The sequence below is a fragment of the Festucalex cinctus genome, chromosome 8, assembly GCF_051991245.1.
Source record: "Festucalex cinctus isolate MCC-2025b chromosome 8, RoL_Fcin_1.0, whole genome shotgun sequence".
NCBI lineage: Eukaryota > Metazoa > Chordata > Actinopteri > Syngnathiformes > Syngnathidae > Festucalex > Festucalex cinctus.
Window position 1 is genome coordinate 19893866 of NC_135418.1, and position 17442 is coordinate 19911307.

Genomic DNA, 17442 nt, shown 5'->3' on the forward strand with positions numbered 1-17442 from the left:
ACCCACGAATAGACGCTTGTGCATTGAGCTGGGGCAGTAAATAGTTAATTCTCACCCTTGCGCTTTTCTGACAGCTTTTCTGCAAATGTTTGTGATGATTTGACTTCACTCAGGGTCTCCATGTGCTATGTATATTATTTTGTTTTTATAATAGCATAATATTTGTATTTAAAAACAATTATCCATCAATCGTTTTATGCATTATTACAAAATTTTACTCTAGTACAATATGTTGTGTACATGATAAAACGTTGTGTAAAGTGGCATTTTAGAGTTAATGCATTTCTCCAAGTATCTGTGTAGTTGGTTGTGCACTTTACTTCATGTGACTCTGTGCTTCCGTAAGAATCTTAATCTAATCCTTTTGGGAAGGATTTACCTGAACATAACTGTTGTAGACAGTGGCAGGTGTGGCCTCGGGACTACTTTCAAAATTAGATTTTCCTCCAAAAGTTTGGTTTTATTTTGTTTTATCCTCATCTGAATAGATGAGCTCTGAGAATGCACCCGTGCATTTACGCCACATCAGTTTTGTTTTTGTTGTTAAGTTTTCTTAGCAGCTGAACCATTATGGGACACTGCCAAGTAAGCAGCCGGTGCAGTAATAAGAATAGGACGCGCCAGCTTGAAGGCATGATGTGATGGTCCACACTATAGAAAGCACACTGTGATGAACTTCATCAGGCGCCTATGGACCAGCTATACTTGATGCATTAAAAGAAGGCACAAATATTCACAGGTAAAAATTGTGAGTAGATTGTTTTAGTCATGTGTCAGATAGACTGAGACATTTTCGTGTGCTTACTCTTGCACGACGAACTTTAAAATTATTTTTGCTTGTTGATGGTGTGAAAAATTGAGCTGAAGGGCACAGACAAATGTTATGATTTGGCTGTGCAGTGTTGAATTTCTGCACAAATATAACGTGGAGTGTATACTGAACGGTTTGTGAAGATTTATTTTTGTCTTCTTAAACATCTTTTAAGGTAGTCGTAATAATGTATCTTTCAAAATATGACGATCATCTTCATAACAGATATGTATTAGTCAAAAATGTTTTTTCATCACTTTTTATTCTACAGGTTCTGGATTCAACTGGGGAAAAATGGAGTGTTCCTCGCTGCTTGTCATTACTCTTGCATTGTGTCACCCTTCACTCGGAAGCTTTTCAGATTCAGTTGGAAGGACTCAAAGCACGGAGACCGTCATCAATCCAGCGAGTGAAGTCCTCAGAGGGAACAGCAGTGTGCAGGGCACTGGAAATAGATTGGATAGTGCAATTCTTCCTATTACAGAGGAAACCAGAAAGCAAAACGAGTTGACATCAACTGGAGCCTCGACCATTACTCGACATCACTCACCGAGTGGAGCAGCCAACACAAATTCTTCAGTTCTAATACTCAATCAGTCCAGTATAAAATCACAGGACACTCTTTTGGAAGGCAAACGGACAAGAGTTGATAATCATGTTCAAACAGGTACGTGATAATTGAATCAATATCTCCACAAAGTGAAGAAAATAAAACCCATGTAAAACAATTGTTGATTTACCATCATTTACTGAAATCACTTATTACACACTTATTAGTGGAGCAGTGTGTGGGACATGCCAAAATCACATACTGTACATCCAATGAATGAAAAAAAAAAGAAAAAAAGATGTATAATGAAGAAAACAAATTCTATGAGTTTTTTGATTGTACTGGTTTGGTCACTTAAAAGAAGAATACCTCAGTTTCATTATTTTTGATACATGTTTATGATGCCTGATTGTCATGCGAACATCAATGGCACTTCATAGAGATTCAAATTTCCTTCGTTATTTATGTTTTATGTTTGTGCATGTGGCATTAGTTGAGTTATCTTAAGTTGCTAATTGTTGTTTAAATTTGTTTATGTTCAAGTTACCAAATTGATCATTTGTTCTAAAGCCATTCCATTGCAATAAAAAATGAAAAATGCTCAAACCTTATAACAATTTAATCAAACTGTGTGAACTATTATTGAAAATTCTAGAAAAATGTCATAGTTAATGTGACAACATTTTTAAAAATCTTAATTCTTAAATTTTAATTAATTTTCTTTTTTTTCTGCTAGCGTTAGCCATAGCGAAGGTATTTATGGCTGTAGTACAGTTTACCATCACTGATGTCGTGTTGTTTATTAATAGAAAACTTAGAGGGGAAGTTAAACCAAATATTTTCTTTAAAATACCAGTAATATGTTCTATACATCCCCATTCTCTAAACACAGCATTCTGATTAATATTGTGTTTGTCTAATATAAATTAAGCAGCAAAATCCACCTGTTTTTATCCATCTCAAAGGCGGCCATTTTGCCACTTGCTGTCAATTGAAAATGACATCACGGTTGTTCAGGGCTCAGGTGATGACCAATCACAGCTCACCTGTTTTCTGAGTTTGGTCATGTGACATTCGTAAGCTGAGCCGTGATTGGTCATTAGCTGAGCAACTGTGATGTCTTTTTCAGTTGACATGAGCAAGTGGCAAAAATTCAATTATTTCATTACAATCAACTAAAGAAAAAAAGGTTCATAAAAATGAGACTTATCTTCTCTCCCTTACAGGTGTGAGCAACCCTGTCGAAACCCTCATCTTTTCCTCTGTGACCAATTTGTCAGGGTCTGGACGACCCTGCATTCAAAGTCCTTGTGTTGTTCTCACCAATTACAACGGCACCAACCTGCTGTGGGACGACATGCGGCGCACGCTGGCGTTCGCTTGGGAGATCCACGTCTTCGGCTCGGCCAGCCTCTTCATCCTGATGGCGTCCGTGGCCGTTTTAGGAATGGCCGGCGCCTCCACTCTCCCTTACCCCCACTGCGGTGCGCTGATGCTGGCGAACAGCGCCCTGGTCGCGAGCGGCGCTCTGCGGGCCGTTCACCTGCTGCTGGATCCTTACGGCACCCGTCAGATCGTGTCTCACGCGACGCTGGCGGCGCTGCAGAACGTTCCCATGCAGCTGTTCCTGTGGGCTCAGGTCACCCTCACGCTCGTCACTCCCAGGAGGTTCAAATTATTTCTTTTCCCAGTCATGTTGCAGCAGCCTCAGGTGGTTGCGGGCCTGGTTGTGTCGCACTGCACGGCTTTGCTAGCAGCAGACTTGTATTTCACTGCTTTCTTTCCGCTCTTTCCTCTTTTGCTGCAGACCTTGTCGCTCTGTTGGGGTCTTCCGTTTTGCCTAGAAATACTCATGAAGTCCGTTTGCCACGCAAATATGTTCCTCAGGTCGTTACTTCCTCGTGGGGCTCCTTTACAAAGGATCGAGCGATGCGCCAAGCGGGTAACGGCGGTGTGCGCCTGCCTTGGCATCATGTGCTGCAACCTTCAAATTTGTAGCCTCCTCTGGCTCTACGGCCTGATGGGCAACTGGAGGCGCTTCGGTTGGTGTTGGTGGCTCAGCCAGTTTTGGGCCAGGATCCTCGAGTTAGCTTGGGGGTCCTCATTGCTGGTCCTGGGCTCCTGGATCTTCTGGATGCCCGCCAGGAGGTGCAGCAGGCGTCAGGTGTCGAAAAGAGGGAAGACGACGACCAGCTTGTGGGACAAAGTCTTGGCCAGCGTCCGAAAAGGGAAACTTAAACGGACTGAGAAGAAATGGAGAAAGCTGATGCCAAATAACCTGGCAAAGCACAACTTTTCACCAGCGAGTTTCAGCAACATGTGTCCGTACGATGATCAACCATCTGTCATCGTATCGGAATACAAACGTGAGCCTTCTGGCAATAACAACTACGACTCGCAGGCTACAGTCATATGGCAAAGAGTTGGCGAGCGAGAATGTATCCTCTCGCTTATAGAATTTGACACCATGCCCCCGTCCCCCATTAACCTGAGGCGCGGCGCTGACAGCGCTCTTCATCACGGGCAGCTTTTGGCCGGAAGCCTGTTCACACCTCCTCCGCCCTCCTGGACGCATTCTGACGGAGAGAACGGCACGGCGACGTTCCCCCCAGCTTATGTTGATTTCGGCTGGATGATGGATACGGAATCCATCCCTGCGTCTCTGGACCTCTTCCAAGCCAGAGAGCCGACAGAGTCAAACAATGCAGCCATTGATCACTGTTATAATTGGGAGTCACCGAAAAGATATCAGGATGAAGAACTTAGTTCAAAGTTCTCATTGTCGACACATCAGAACGAATGGTCTGATGAAGATGTCACAGACCTTTAACTCATTCACTGCCAGCACAGTAAAAATTAATCTTTGACGTCTATAGCCGTCTATGGCAGTGAATGTGTTAACTTGGCTACAATTTATGCATTTCCTGGTTCAATTTGCACATGCAGAGGATCTTCCTTATCCAAATGTTCCGGATTTGCATTCCCTTGATTGTATTGACCATTTGCATTATTTGCTGATATGACTGATGTAATGATATGAAGTAGAGGTCAAGTACAAAGACACTAGGGACAGATATTCATCCAAATTTAAAAAAAATAAAAAATGTACAGAAGATGCCTAAGAAAAAAGAATGCTGTAGAATACACAGAAAAGACAAATGAGTGCAAATTGTATATACTACATTCTTGTTATTTGTATATGAAAGATAATCAAGTCATTTGATGAAGATATTTGAGTTTTCAGTATTTATATTATATTATGTAGTTACCACAATCCTTCAAAATGAATGTAAATTATACACAGTAAATTCTTAGAGTAAATTTGTCTATTCAGTGAGGCCAAATAGTTTTAGTTATTTTACACTTGAAAGAGAGTAAAATTAAAAACTGGGAAAAAAATTAAATATAAGTGACTCAAGGTTGGAACGAACACACGACCTTCTGCTTGGGAGACAGCTGATCTACTCCCTGAGCAACACAGCTCCTGCTTTCTGCTAGTATATTGCTCATGTCAGCTGCTGATGATTCCATTACTGAATATTAAATCCGAGACCAAAACTTGGTCTCTTGGAGAAAAGCAAACAGTAGGAGGGGCATAGCTCAGGTGGTAGAGTGGCATTCTCCCAAGCTGAAGGTCGTGAGTTCGAACCTCAACCCTTGAATGAGTTTTATTTATTTATTCTTTTTTTTTTCATTTTACTCTGTTTTGCATGCAAATATGAGTTTACTCTAAAACTGAGTCTCTTTCGTCCCTACCGAAATAGAGTTAAATTTACTGTAAATAGAGCCAAATTTACACTATCAAATTTACTGTGTATTACTGAATGTGATGCTGTAAATAAAATGCATTGTATAAATTGTCATATTGATTTCGTAAACGTGCAAAATTGACACTTAAAATAGTTTCGTTCACTTTCTGTAAATTGTGCAACGTGTTTAAAATTGAATGATGACTGGAATGGTGTCTTATGAGTCTTTACATTAACAATCTGTAATATCATGCTTGTTTGTTTGTTTGTTTTTTTACTGAATTTGATACTTTCAATAAAATGCACAACAACTCTCCTTTTGTTTTGTATCTTATTATAAAGATTTTTAATTGATCTACGATTCGTGTCAGACTCGCTCACTCAGCTTTATTGGAAATCTTTTCCTCAACAGCAAAAGCCCATTTACTACCCACATCCTTTATCTGCCAGTATAATATGCCCTTCATAAGATGCCTTTGCATGGAATTTCAGATCCTCCTGTCAAACATCCATTTGTAGTAAGCAGCAGTATTAGCCTGACTACCACGCCATGCATGTCCAGTGTCATTCAAGGTCACACCTGCAGGTGACTAAAATGGTTATCCGGGAGTGTCAGAGATAGATGTGAGAAATTTACTCACAACAAAATCCATTTTCCTTGACTGGGAAATAAAAGCTGGTTGTTCATCATTGGCTCTTCTGTCACTCTAGCTGTCTTTACTGACAATGCCACTGGAGGGAGCCTCATCAAGTTGTTGCGATACAACAGCGGGATCTGTGATCTGAAATGCCAGGATGTAGCAGGCATTTGTCATTCACATACTAGCAGACATCAAATTATTTCTGAAGTTTGTGTGAATTGGTTGGATGACTGAAATGTAAGAAAGTGTCGAAACAATTGCCCGTCTTTACCAATTAAGGCTGTATAAAGACGAAAGTGTAATAGGTTTAATGAGTAGTTCGGCAAATTTATGCACTTGTGTCCACAGTTTGAAGGGCAACAAATTGAGCAACTCACATGGTTGCTAATGAAGCATGTTTGTGTTTTAACTGTTAGACTCAACTAAACTCATTTTTATTTATACAGGGCTCAGTACACTTTTCTTTACCATTATGTAAGAAGTGTATTTCAGTGGGCCACCACCATTTTGTGTTGTATTCAAATAAAGTTTTTTTTTAAATCAATAAAGTGAAGATCTTTCCCATTCGTTTATAAAAATATTGGAAAGCCATACAATTAGTGTAGTGCATTTACGTATTTATAGCCCCCCCCCAAAAAAACTTTTGGAAAACTTTTGGGAAAAAAAGCGCTTCAAGCATGGCTGGGAGACGAAGGATGCATAAAATAGGCTAAATTAGATTTTGATTTTTATTTACAAATGACTTTAGCGAGTTTGTTATTGTATGTTCAAATGATTCTACGTTTACCCATTCAGGGACTTCACTTACGAAATGACTACGTTACGTACATTTTACACTGACTGTCTTGCGTGGTTCAAGCGTTGTTGTGTGTTTTGACGCCGAGCACGCTATATGACGTCATCGTGGGAGTGTTCCTCCATCGGGAGAGATGAACGGTCACCAACACAATCCTCTCAGCGCCCATGTAAGTTGACGCCGACAAAACCGCCGACTTTGTGAATTACTCTCTGTGTCAAATCTGCTTCCGTGTACCGCCGTCCGACCTGTGCGGGAGCCGAAGCCGCTTGGGCTTGTTTGGGAGGTTGTCGACGCTGTTCGCCCGCAGCTAGTTAGCCGCAGTAGTAGCTAGCTTGGGGAGCTAGCCAGCATGCTAAGTGACAGGCTGATTGGCCAGCCAGCCAGGCACTCAGTGGGCGCCTGTTTTAGTGGCCCGGCTCGTCGGGGTGGGGCGAGGTTTGTTTACTTTTGGGTCAAAATGGAAACGGAATCACCTTTTAAGTGTGATTAGGTGAATGTTTTATGTAAATTGACAATAATATTGAGCGTCGGAGATGTTGACTGTCAAGGCCAATGTCTGCTGCATATCCGTAATATGACTGAGCTCACCACTGAAAACAAATGTCCCACGACATTGAAGTACTTAATAAACTAGTAATTTGTTTCGTACAATATGCCACTCCGTTTACAGAACATTAATATCGTGGACTAAAGCAAAAAGCACCTTAATATAGTAATTACGCAGGACGCAGGTGATGATTAAACGTGTACAAAATACATGTTTTAGTGAGATCAAATTATACTAAAAGCCACATTTGCGTCTCTCGTTAAATTAACGCCCAACGAATGACCCCAATGTGTCTTCATGTGAAGTAATGGAACTCTCCAACACCGCCCCTCGTGGCGTATAGCCGGTGTGTGCCGTGCAGTAAAATCAACACACTCCGGTGCAGCAAGGTAGCCTGTCCTGCTAAAGTGTTTAAAGTCCAGATGAGCCGGTCCAAAACAGGCTCGACAATGCATATAACGTTTAACTACCACCATGGTTAGCTACAAAGTTAGTTGCGTTTGCTAACTACGTGGGTGTTTTCTTTTAAATAGGTGTTGTTTTTCACGTAAAAAGGAGGCCTACGAGCTTTAGCTAACAAGCGGCTTGTTTCATCCTCTTCTTAACTCTAAACCGTTGAGCTCAAGCTATTTGCAGTAAAACAATCTTTTGTTTATATTGGACATATTTGTCAGGCAGGCAGCATTTGCGCTAACTAACTTCTTACATCTGTCCATTTTCGACCCTAGATGCATCTGTAACTTATTAATGAGCTCGTATTTACCCACGTCTTCTTATAAGAATGCATTTACAAAAATGGAATGACATTAAACATTTAAATGTATTGACATCTTGTTGTATAGACAGACTACTGTAATTTAATATGAGGCAAGCCTGCAGTGCTCCCAAAAGGGGGCATCCATTCATTAATTAACGTGTGTAATTACTAGTGAAGGGCTTTGGGTGTCAGTGCTGTGAAAGTAATTAAACCATCCATTCTATTTTTGCCAAAACATGGAGCAGGACAGCCACAATGTTATTTTTGTGTGCTCGCTCACGTGTAATGGACTGCTGTCCTTTGTGTGTCCTTGTCATCGTGCACCTGATGAATACACGTCAATCGTTTGCTTTACCTTTCTGTTATGGTTTAAATAAACAACCTTTGTACAAAAGTTCAACAGTTCTGTTTGAATTAGCTTCCTAAAGTTCCGGGAAATGACTTTAAGCACAACTATTATTATTATTATTATTATTATTTTTTTGACACGATGGAATAATTTTTTGTTTCTTTTTAAAATCCTACAGCATGTGATTTTTCTAAACGTTAATGAAGACAGCTGACTAAACCAAGAGGCACTCTAGTCAGATTTTCATTTGGAGGACTTACCCAAAGGAGGAGGTGCTGGACGTTTGCTTGGAATTTTAATCCTGTCTGTTGGTCCACATTATTTGCTGATGACAACATCTGAAGGTATGTTAATATTGTTTTACGCTACTTAAATACTAATTGCTGATTGAATTTTTTCCCCTCATGTTTGTACTTTCAAAAGATTTTCATTATTCATCCAAACAAATTCAAAGCAGATTTGAGCATTCCAGTCTAATGGCTTGTGTGCAAATTTCTGTAACAATTACGCAAGAATACAAATTGCCTCCCGCTTGCTTAATGGGTCTGCATCATAAGTAAAAGCTTAAATGCCCCACAACACGCACAACACTCAGATGGTGTGACCTTGGAGCGCTGCAATGTGCAAAAGAGAGATAGGCGAGTGTTGGCTGACCCATTTCAGCAAGATCACTTTGCCCTGAGCTTAGAGACGGACGCCGCTGTAATTTCATTGCCCTTGGGGGATATTTGCTCCAAGCCGTTGAGGAATGTTTGCTTCTAATGTAACGTTTTAGGTGTGCACAAATGCACCATAGCAGGCACAGTGATGGAATGATTGATACAACTTCAGTTAGCAGGTTTACGTCCGTCGAGGCTTTGCGTCATAAAGTGTTTGCTGACGTGTGATGGATGAAATTTGTTTTTATCAGAGGTATTTTTAATGGTGGCAGGGAGCCTGTCTTTTTTTATTTTTATTTATTTATTTATTTATTTATTTTATTTTGCATCCTCACTTGAAAATATATATACTGTATTTCCAATTGTCTTTTACAGGTTTTATGTCGCATAAATGGAGGATTTTTTTTTTTTTTCTTCAAACGATTCAACCACAAACACCTTCAGAATTTACAGAATTGGTTTTAGCATTGATCATGCTAACTGATTCATGGAATAATTTTGCCTGAAATGTGGAGAATAGTACATGGAATATGGCTGGCCTTGGTACAGCACAAAAACCGCTCTGGGGGAAGATTCATGCAGTGAAATAATGACGCTGCTGAAAATGGGAACAAATAAATGTGAACACCTGCTGTTTAATCTTTCCAAGTGAATGTGCCTCTGCTGAATGCGCAATGAAACAGGGTCAAGTCCTACATTTGGCCGCATGAGCAACACGCCATGCATGAGCCGTGTGTGTGACTATTGTATTGCAAAAGAGTCACAAGTAATATGAGTATTTGTGCGGCAAACATATGAGGAGATTGACATGTTGCTGGCTTTTGCCTTCCAGCGTTTGGTATTTGACACGCGAGCCCCCCACTTGGATGTCACTAGTTGCACACTGACACTTCCTCAGAGCGGTTTTTTTTTCTTCTCCTCTCTGCTTGCATTCCTGCCCTTGTTTGTTGTCATGGCATATTAGACGTCTGACTGGTACAGCAAGCTACATTAATGCTGTGAATCATTCATTTCATTTTGCAGTGGATGCTTTTCATGGGAAGTTATCTTGAACAATGTGAGGAAAATACTGCGCTGACTGACTGATGACACAGTTAATCAGTTAATTGATGGGTGTGTTTTCCACACACCTTAAATTGGCGCCTCCTTTTCAGTGTTTGTTTACAATACACATGCAGTATGCGTTACCGAGATGGCATTTGTAAAATGACAGTCGTACACGCTTGTATCTCACGAAGCTTAATAAATAAAAGCTTAATAGTTTTGTATATTTGTAATTTTTTCTTTCTTTGTTTAGCCAATCCTGCTTTGTGAGCCAGAAGAGGAGAGGTTGGGCTGATGGTAAGCAATCACGTCTTTATCACTTGTAATCTTTTATTGCAGGACTCCCATTCGTTCCTTATGTTGTCAACTTTAAGCGAAAAAGTTGGATTGGCCCTTTTACTACAATTTATTGCAGGGTTTGAGCTAGAAATGAAAATGAAATGAGGTGACGGGGGAAGAGACCGCCAGCGATCCATGAATATGGAAACATTTTCAGTTTAGATTTTAATTTGTATCTTTTCACAACGTGTATTTTCTTTTTGTTTGTACCATCCACACGCAGCCATTTGAATAATTTCTGAAATGGAACCTTTATTATGGAGGACCAAAACTAAAAAATAAATACATGACTAAATAAATAAATACATGAATAAAAGTGGAAAAAAAAACAGATAAAAAAAGATATATAATTCAAAAATTAAGTAATTATAAATCACTTAATTCTTGAGTGGACAAGACTTGCTGGAGCTCTCCATGCAAGCCCACGAGACTTGTTCACCGACCCGCTCAGTTTGCAACAGCGAGCCCAGCCCAAAACAGGCTTACAGGACCGCCCCCTTTTGAATAATATTTCGACCTGACAGAGCGTCTGCAGCATTAAAGAAATAAATGTGAGAGCAGACTGTTTTTATTTATTTATTGATTGATATTTAATTGTATTTATATATTTATTTTTGTATTTATTTTGACATTTGTTTTTATTTAATTTTTTTTAATCTCGTTTATTTTTAATTTTTTTAGTTCTATTTATATTTCCATTTATGTATTTATTTTTTAAATTATAATTTATATCCCTTTTCTCCACTTTTATTTATTTATTTATTTAGTTAGCCATTTATTTATTTTTAGCTTTGGAAGTTTTGGTCCTCCATATTTTGTACTATGTCAGAAACGAATAAACAAAGTTGGACTGAAAGTTGTCATCTGTCAAACTTCAACATTTCAGAAACTGTTCTCAAAGTATTATATTTTTTCTTTTGAGTACACTTTTTTTTTTTCCTGTTTCCTGAGGTTGGTGCTGCCAGTCATGCCAAATCTATTTTGCGATCAAAACAAAAGTCACACTGCTTTCCATTGAGGAAATTAATTATAGTTTTCAGGGGAAGAAAAATGGATGTCTCTGCACCAACTTAATTTATTTTGCTTATTGTATAGTATTGTGGTCACTCACTTCTGCATGTTTTAATTCATTTTTGTTCTATCATTTTTTGTTTTGTTTTGTTAGACAAGCATGACATTGAGCCGAGCCACAGATGCATGCCTACTCTGAAAGTTCGACTGAGCGCCGTCCAACCAGCCTCACTCAGGGGAGGGGCGGGGGGTGTCGACGCAGTGTAGCTAGCCCTGTGCGCACCCCCCTCGCCCCCCAAATAGAACTGGAGGCCTCTGATGGATCAGGGTTGTAGTGAGCAGTGTCCAGACGAAGCGGACTCAGGAGGCCGGGCGGAGCTGGAGGGCGGTCGGAGGGCGTCGGAATCCGAGCATGGCTTGTCCAAAATGACCCATAACGCCCTGGAGAACATGGGAGCGTTGGGTCACGGCCTCAAGCAGCTCTTCCAGCAGCAGCGCAGACGCTCCTCCGTGTCCCCCCATGACACCGCCGGCGTTTCTGAGCCCGCCGCCGACGTCGTCGTCCCGGAAGGCGGCGACGCCCGAGCCCCCTCGGCCCTCTCCTTGGATTCTGACGGCCCCGCCGCTTCCGCCCCTCCCGCAGCTCTGAGCCGCGTGCTGCAGCAGATCCGCGGTGCTCCGCCAATGATGAAGCGAGGCACCAGCCTGCAGAGCCGGCGCAGCAAGGCGGGGGTGACCGGGGACGCCCCCCAGAAAGGGAGCCCCCAGATTCACCGGCGCAGCACCCACGAGGCCCTGCTGCAGGCTGGCCGCCCTCGCTCCTCCTCCACCACGGACACGCCCAGCAGCCCCGCCCTGGCCGACATGCTCATCACGTCCGGCTACCATTCGACTGAGGAACCCGACAAGGTCAGTGGGCGGGATAACAAGTGGATTTTTGTTCCGTTTGGTACGCAATAATATCATATGAAATAGAAGATACCAAATTGCAATTTTGTCTACTGCAAAGCCGAACGAACAAACATCAGCACTGAAAAGCTAAAACCGAAGTTACAACCTATTGCAACGCCGCCACGAGTACTCAGGGATGGACACATCCACCGGTGCAAAATTGTCCCCTAGTAGCGACATCATCTGAAAAGGTGCTTTTCTATTAGCTGTTGCTAGATGACGTCACTTCTTTCAAACGTCCTTATTCCGGCTAATATTGAAATAAATATACTTAAAATCAGCAATAAAGGCTCATGTATAAAATTAATTACCATAGACTAAAACAAAGGACATTTTTTGCTTTATAGTTATAGTTAGTTTTGTAAGCATAAAATCTAGTTCCAGTTTGTTTTCGGCTTTTATTTTTTTGGGAAAAATGCCGACAGCAAAGAGCCTGTCAGCATATGACGCGCTACTCGATCACATTCCTCTCCTTTGTTGTTTTATTCACTGTTGTGTTTACACAGTGTCACTATTTACGTAGCTGACAGCACTATCGCTATCATGCCTGCACAGCCGTGCTAGAAACAAAAGGCCAGATCGGGCTTACTGTTGCAAATCGTGTATTGTTGTACGGGATTCCCGTACTTTCATTTTCAGTCACTAGCAGAAACTGACCTTATCAGAAAAATGTGTGCATGAGCAATTGTCAGTAAACAAAGGATCTATCGGTCATACATCAGAATTCCTTCATCATAGATTATATAGAAAATATTAGATGGAGAAAATACAGAAGGATATTGTCAATCTGGAATATTTTTTTTCTCACCGTTCGTTTGCTACAGCCGGATCGCTACGACGGCTCGGCTCCTGCCGCGTCACCGAACGCCGTCTCCTGCGGCGCGGACGGGTACGACGCGGTGGACAGCACGCCGGACCCTCAGCGCACCAAGCAGGCCATCGCCCAACTGCAGCAGAAGATCCTCAAGCTGACGGAACAAATCAAAATCGAGCAGACGGCGCGCGACGACAACGTGGCCGAGTACCTGAAACTGGCCAACAACGCCGACAAGCTGCAGAGCGTGCGGATCAAGCAGGTGTTTGAGAAGAAGAACCAGAAGTCCTCTCAGACCATCCAGCACCTGCAGAAGAAGCTGGAGAACTACCACCGCAAGCTTCGCGAGGTGGAGCACAACGGCATCCCGCGCCAGCCCAAAGACGTCCTGCGAGACATGCACCAGGGCCTGAAAGACGTCGGCGCCAAGGTGCGTGCTTTAGCGCTCCTTCTTTGAAATGATGCTGACTCAAAGGCCATTTAACAGACCTTATTAAAAACAAAAAAATGCTGACTCACCAGTGAGGAGGTGGAGGGAGGAGGTGGTCTCCATATGTGACAGTCACACAGTCTGTTTCACGTGGGTAGTGAAGACAGCATTGAAATAAAAATATTAAGGCTTAATGCTCCATTAATATAACATTCTTCCATGTTTAGGGTGTGAATCCTAACTGTAAGTAAGACGTTTTGTTGAATATGTTTCCATCAAAAATGGATGTTTAAAAATCGATTCGGCTGCCCATTGAATCGATTCGAGAATTGCGTGCTGTAGTATCGCGATATATTGCCGAATCGATTTTTTTTTTAACACCCCTAATTTTTACTATAGCTGTACCGTCGTCCATTTCTATATCATGCTTCACTTTTCACTCTATCACCGATTTTAATATTTTGTATATTTAATTTGATTGCACATTTTTCAGTATATTGCATGATTTAGAGCACGGGCCAGGAAGAAAGAGTAAGTAAAAGACACAGAATGTCCATATTTGGGGATCGTTTCATACTTCATTAAATGATGCCGCAAAGTAGAACTGATTTAAGTTACACAGCCACATGTAGCGAATTTAATCTAGCCTACTACCGCTAGTTGTAATCCCTCCACAGGTGGTCAAGGATTGACACAGCCACTGATGGCAGTGACAAAGGCAGTTTGCCACAACTGTCACTCAACAGGCCTTTCACTGTAAAGTTGCACGCATTCAGTCACACTCACAGATATAGTATAGTACTGTTGAAATTGAGGAAGTTGACTCCAAGTGGACAAAAATAATACCTACACCTCACAGGTATATTGCATTGGTATTATGCATAAAATAAATGTATAGTGGATGTGGGGGGTGGTTTGGAATGAACCGTTTTTTTGTTTTTTTGTTTTTTAAGTTATTTATTCATTTTTACTGTTTATGTACTGACAAGATAGGAAGCCAAAGCTGCTTCTTCTGCCCCTTCTCGAACCGAAAACTTTGAGCTTATGCTGATTTTTGTTTTTTGTACTTGTTTGAGATCAATAAAGAGCAAAAGTGTAATTGAAACTGTAAAATAACCATCGCAGGTGACGGGCGGCCTCTCCAGCATTTCGCACGCCACTCACTCAGCAGCCGGAGCCGTGGTGTCCAAGCCGAGAGAATTCGCTTTCCTCATCCGCAACAAGTTCGGGAGCGCCGACAACATCGCCGCCCTCAAAGATTCCCTGGACGAGACGCCGGGCGACGACGGGGTCGGCCCCGGCGGCATGAGGACGCTGGCCGCCGGCCACCTGCAGTCCAGTCCAAAGTACGGCAGCGAGGACGACTGTTCCAGCGCCACGTCGGGCTCCGCCGGGGCCAACAGCACGACCGGAGGCCCCGGGGGCCCCCCCAGCTCCAGGGGGAACACGCTCGATCCTTCTCAGGCTTCGGGGTTCGACGCTATACTCCACGAGCTCCAAGAGCTGCGGGACAACCAAGGGCGACTCGAGGAGTCCTTCGACAATTTGAAGTCGCACTATCAACGCGACTACACGATGATCATGGAGGCTCTGCAAGAGGAGCGCTTCAGGTAACGCAAGCCGTTGGACATATTTGGGCCAAAAGTTACTTTTGTCATACATACAAGTGGAAAGTCGATTAATATTAATGAAGACACAATCGTTCTACTGGTGTCTGCGCTGCCGTTGCAGGTGCGAACGCTTGGAAGAGCAGCTCAACGATCTGACCGAGCTGCACCAGAACGAAATCCTCAACTTGAAACAGGAGCTGGCCAGCATGGAGGAGAAGATCGCGTACCAGTCCAACGAGCGAGCCCGAGACATCCAGGTAAGCGATACTGGCCACGCCCGCGGTAAACACACAGTGGAGCGACTTTATTGTGTTAGTCGGCTAACGCAATAAGTGGGAGGGGCTGACGTCGAGACTGAGAGCTCATCTACAGCATCGATGATGTCACGCGAACCAGAAAATCACACCGCTCAATATATGGTATCAGTTTCACAACTTTTTGAGCCAAGGCACATATTTTACATCAGAAAAAAAAAAAATACAGCACACCAACAATACCACTTTGTTTCAGACCAATACCACATAGAATTAAATCAGTGAGTACTTTGAGTAGCCAACAATACCAAGTACCAATACCACAGTAGTACTTTTGAGACATACAAAAAAAAAAGATAATTTTAAAGACCAAAAATAGCGTTTTCCTTAAAATTGCATGACATTTTTGATATATACTATACTATATATATATATATATATATATATATATATATATATATATATATATATATCCCAAAATAGTATTTTTCCCTTAAAATTGTGTGAAGTTGACTGTCTATTTTTATTCAATTTGTTCATAAAAAAATAGATTTTGTTCTCAACTTTTGAGTAGTCACCAATACCAAGTGCTAATACCACTAGTATTATTGAAAATAATTTTAAAGACATATCCCAATTTCTCCTTAAAATTGCATGAAATGAATGACAATTTTCTATTATCTTTATTTTATAAAAAAAAATCTAATCCATTTGCGCATAAAAAAAAAGGTATGGAACAGACAATAAAATTAATTTTAATAAAGTAAGATGGTTAAAGAAAATGAAATAATAATCCAGTGGCCAGAAAAAGCCCCAAGGAAACTGTGGTCGTAAATCTTAATGGGCATCTGTCAGACATGCATTTAGTCCCAGATTGTAAAATGGCCGCAAGTACCGATAGCTTGAAATAAGGCCGGTTATCAACCCGATACCTGGCATAGGTACTTACCCATCCCTAAAATAAATACGAAACAAATCCATCCAGCTCCTGCCTTTTAAAGACATACACACGCAGTCACAGATACTACAGTGGAGCGTGACGATGGTGCCTCTAAGTGGACAGAAATAATACTACCTGGCCATCACATGCATTTTGTTTGACTTAATCATTTAAGATTTTTTTTTTTTTTAATCTGATGGGATAATCAGCAGAATACTCATTTGAAGCCGTCCCGCGTGTGACCCCCAGGAGGCGCTGGAGGCCTGCCAGACGCGCATCTCCAAGATGGAGCTGCAGCTGCAGCAGCAGCAGCAGCAGGTGGTGCAGCTGGAGGGCCTGGAGAATGCCACGGCGCGCACGCTCCTGGGCAAGCTCATCAACGTGCTGCTGGCCGTCATGGCCGTGCTGCTGGTCTTCGTGTCCACGCTGGCCAACTGCGTGGTGCCGCTGATGAAGACGCGCTCGCGCACGCTCTCCACGCTGCTCCTCGTCGTCCTGGCCGCCTTCTTGTGGCGCCACTGGCACGCCTTCTCCGAGTACCTGCACCGCTTCCTGCTGCACCCCAGATGACGCGGCGGCCATCTTTTCACGCTTCATCAAGCCGAGAGAGACGGACGGACGCTCGGCTCGCCGTCGTCGCTGCATTTGTGGCTTTGAGAGAACCGCACACTTTAATTTCTCTCTCCTGAGTCAGTTTGTTTACATGTGGACCACTTTACACCGTCGCCCCACACAAGACGTTTTTAATGCTTTTAACGAGCTCATTGAAGGCATATTTATTTGTTTTTAACAGTCATCAGCGGACGCCACATTTTTAATACCTCTCGAATCCACCCGCTTTCCTGGTTCAATTATGAGCTTTTGTGACCAACTCTTCCTCACAAAAGAACGGAGCGTTTGCACAGCGGCACCGTACACTGGCTCAAAATGGCTTCTTTGTATGGAGTGTGCGAAGTCAAGTGGAAGTTTGACTGCTGAAGATATGATCTATGAACTCAACTAACATACTTGAAGAGCACTTGACGTGCTCAAAAGACTCAGTGCTTCCCTACTGTTTCTATTAGTGACAATGAAATAGTCCAGACTTTTTCTTTTTTTTTAAAAAAGACCAATAAATTCCCTCTTTTAAAAGGTGTAATTCAAGTTAAGTGTCAGTCACATTCATTTGACAGTGAGACAGACGCGAA

At 42.1% G+C, this 17442-nt stretch overlaps 2 protein-coding genes and 1 long non-coding RNA gene across 6 annotated transcripts; 2 read left to right on the forward strand and 1 right to left on the reverse strand.

Moving 5' to 3' along the window:
- Window positions 1–13: 13 nt before the first annotated feature.
- LOC144023680 (proline-rich transmembrane protein 3) lies at window positions 14–5426 on the forward strand. The gene is made up of 3 exons (XM_077529402.1): window positions 14–739; window positions 1083–1478; window positions 2588–5426. The coding sequence occupies exons 2-3, from the start codon at window positions 1106–1108 to the stop codon at window positions 4189–4191; spliced, it is 1977 nt and encodes a 658-aa protein (XP_077385528.1). The 5' UTR covers window positions 14–739; window positions 1083–1105; the 3' UTR covers window positions 4192–5426.
- Window positions 5064–7437, reverse strand: LOC144023682 (uncharacterized). Its single transcript, XR_013284587.1, has 2 exons — window positions 6580–7437; window positions 5064–5892 (listed from the first exon to the last, which is right to left on the reverse strand). It is a non-coding gene; the product is annotated as an uncharacterized LOC144023682 (long non-coding RNA).
- On the forward strand, window positions 6578–17398 carry tmcc1b (transmembrane and coiled-coil domain family 1b). 4 transcript variants are annotated; one of them, XM_077529403.1, is made up of 8 exons: window positions 6578–6716; window positions 8382–8547; window positions 10160–10203; window positions 11411–12165; window positions 13032–13451; window positions 14577–15061; window positions 15183–15318; window positions 16505–17398. In XM_077529403.1, exons 4-8 carry the CDS (start codon window positions 11575–11577, stop codon window positions 16823–16825), a joined length of 1953 nt encoding a protein of 650 aa, XP_077385529.1. In that variant the 5' UTR covers window positions 6578–6716; window positions 8382–8547; window positions 10160–10203; window positions 11411–11574; the 3' UTR covers window positions 16826–17398. The 4 variants fall into 4 exon arrangements, with proteins under 4 accessions (XP_077385529.1, XP_077385531.1, XP_077385530.1 ...); XM_077529405.1 differs by having other exon boundaries at window positions 11900–12165; XM_077529404.1 differs by lacking the exon at window positions 8382–8547 and having other exon boundaries at window positions 6653–6716.
- Window positions 17399–17442: the final 44 nt, after the last annotated feature.

Bases quoted from the DNA above. Each gene is read 5' to 3' on its own strand.
- tmcc1b (XM_077529403.1), top strand. From the start codon at position 11,575: ATGGATCAGGGTTGTAGTGAGCAGTGTCCAGACGAAGCGGACTCAGGA. The intron at 13,452-14,576 runs GTGCGTGCTTTA...TAACCATCGCAG, and splicing joins TGAAAGACGTCGGCGCCAAG to GTGACGGGCGGCCTCTCCAG. The intron at 15,319-16,504 runs GTAAGCGATACT...TGTGACCCCCAG, and splicing joins AGCGAGCCCGAGACATCCAG to GAGGCGCTGGAGGCCTGCCA.
- LOC144023680 (XM_077529402.1), top strand. From the start codon at position 1,106: ATGGAGTGTTCCTCGCTGCTTGTCATTACTCTTGCATTGTGTCACCCT. The intron at 1,479-2,587 runs GTACGTGATAAT...TCTCCCTTACAG, and splicing joins TGATAATCATGTTCAAACAG to GTGTGAGCAACCCTGTCGAA.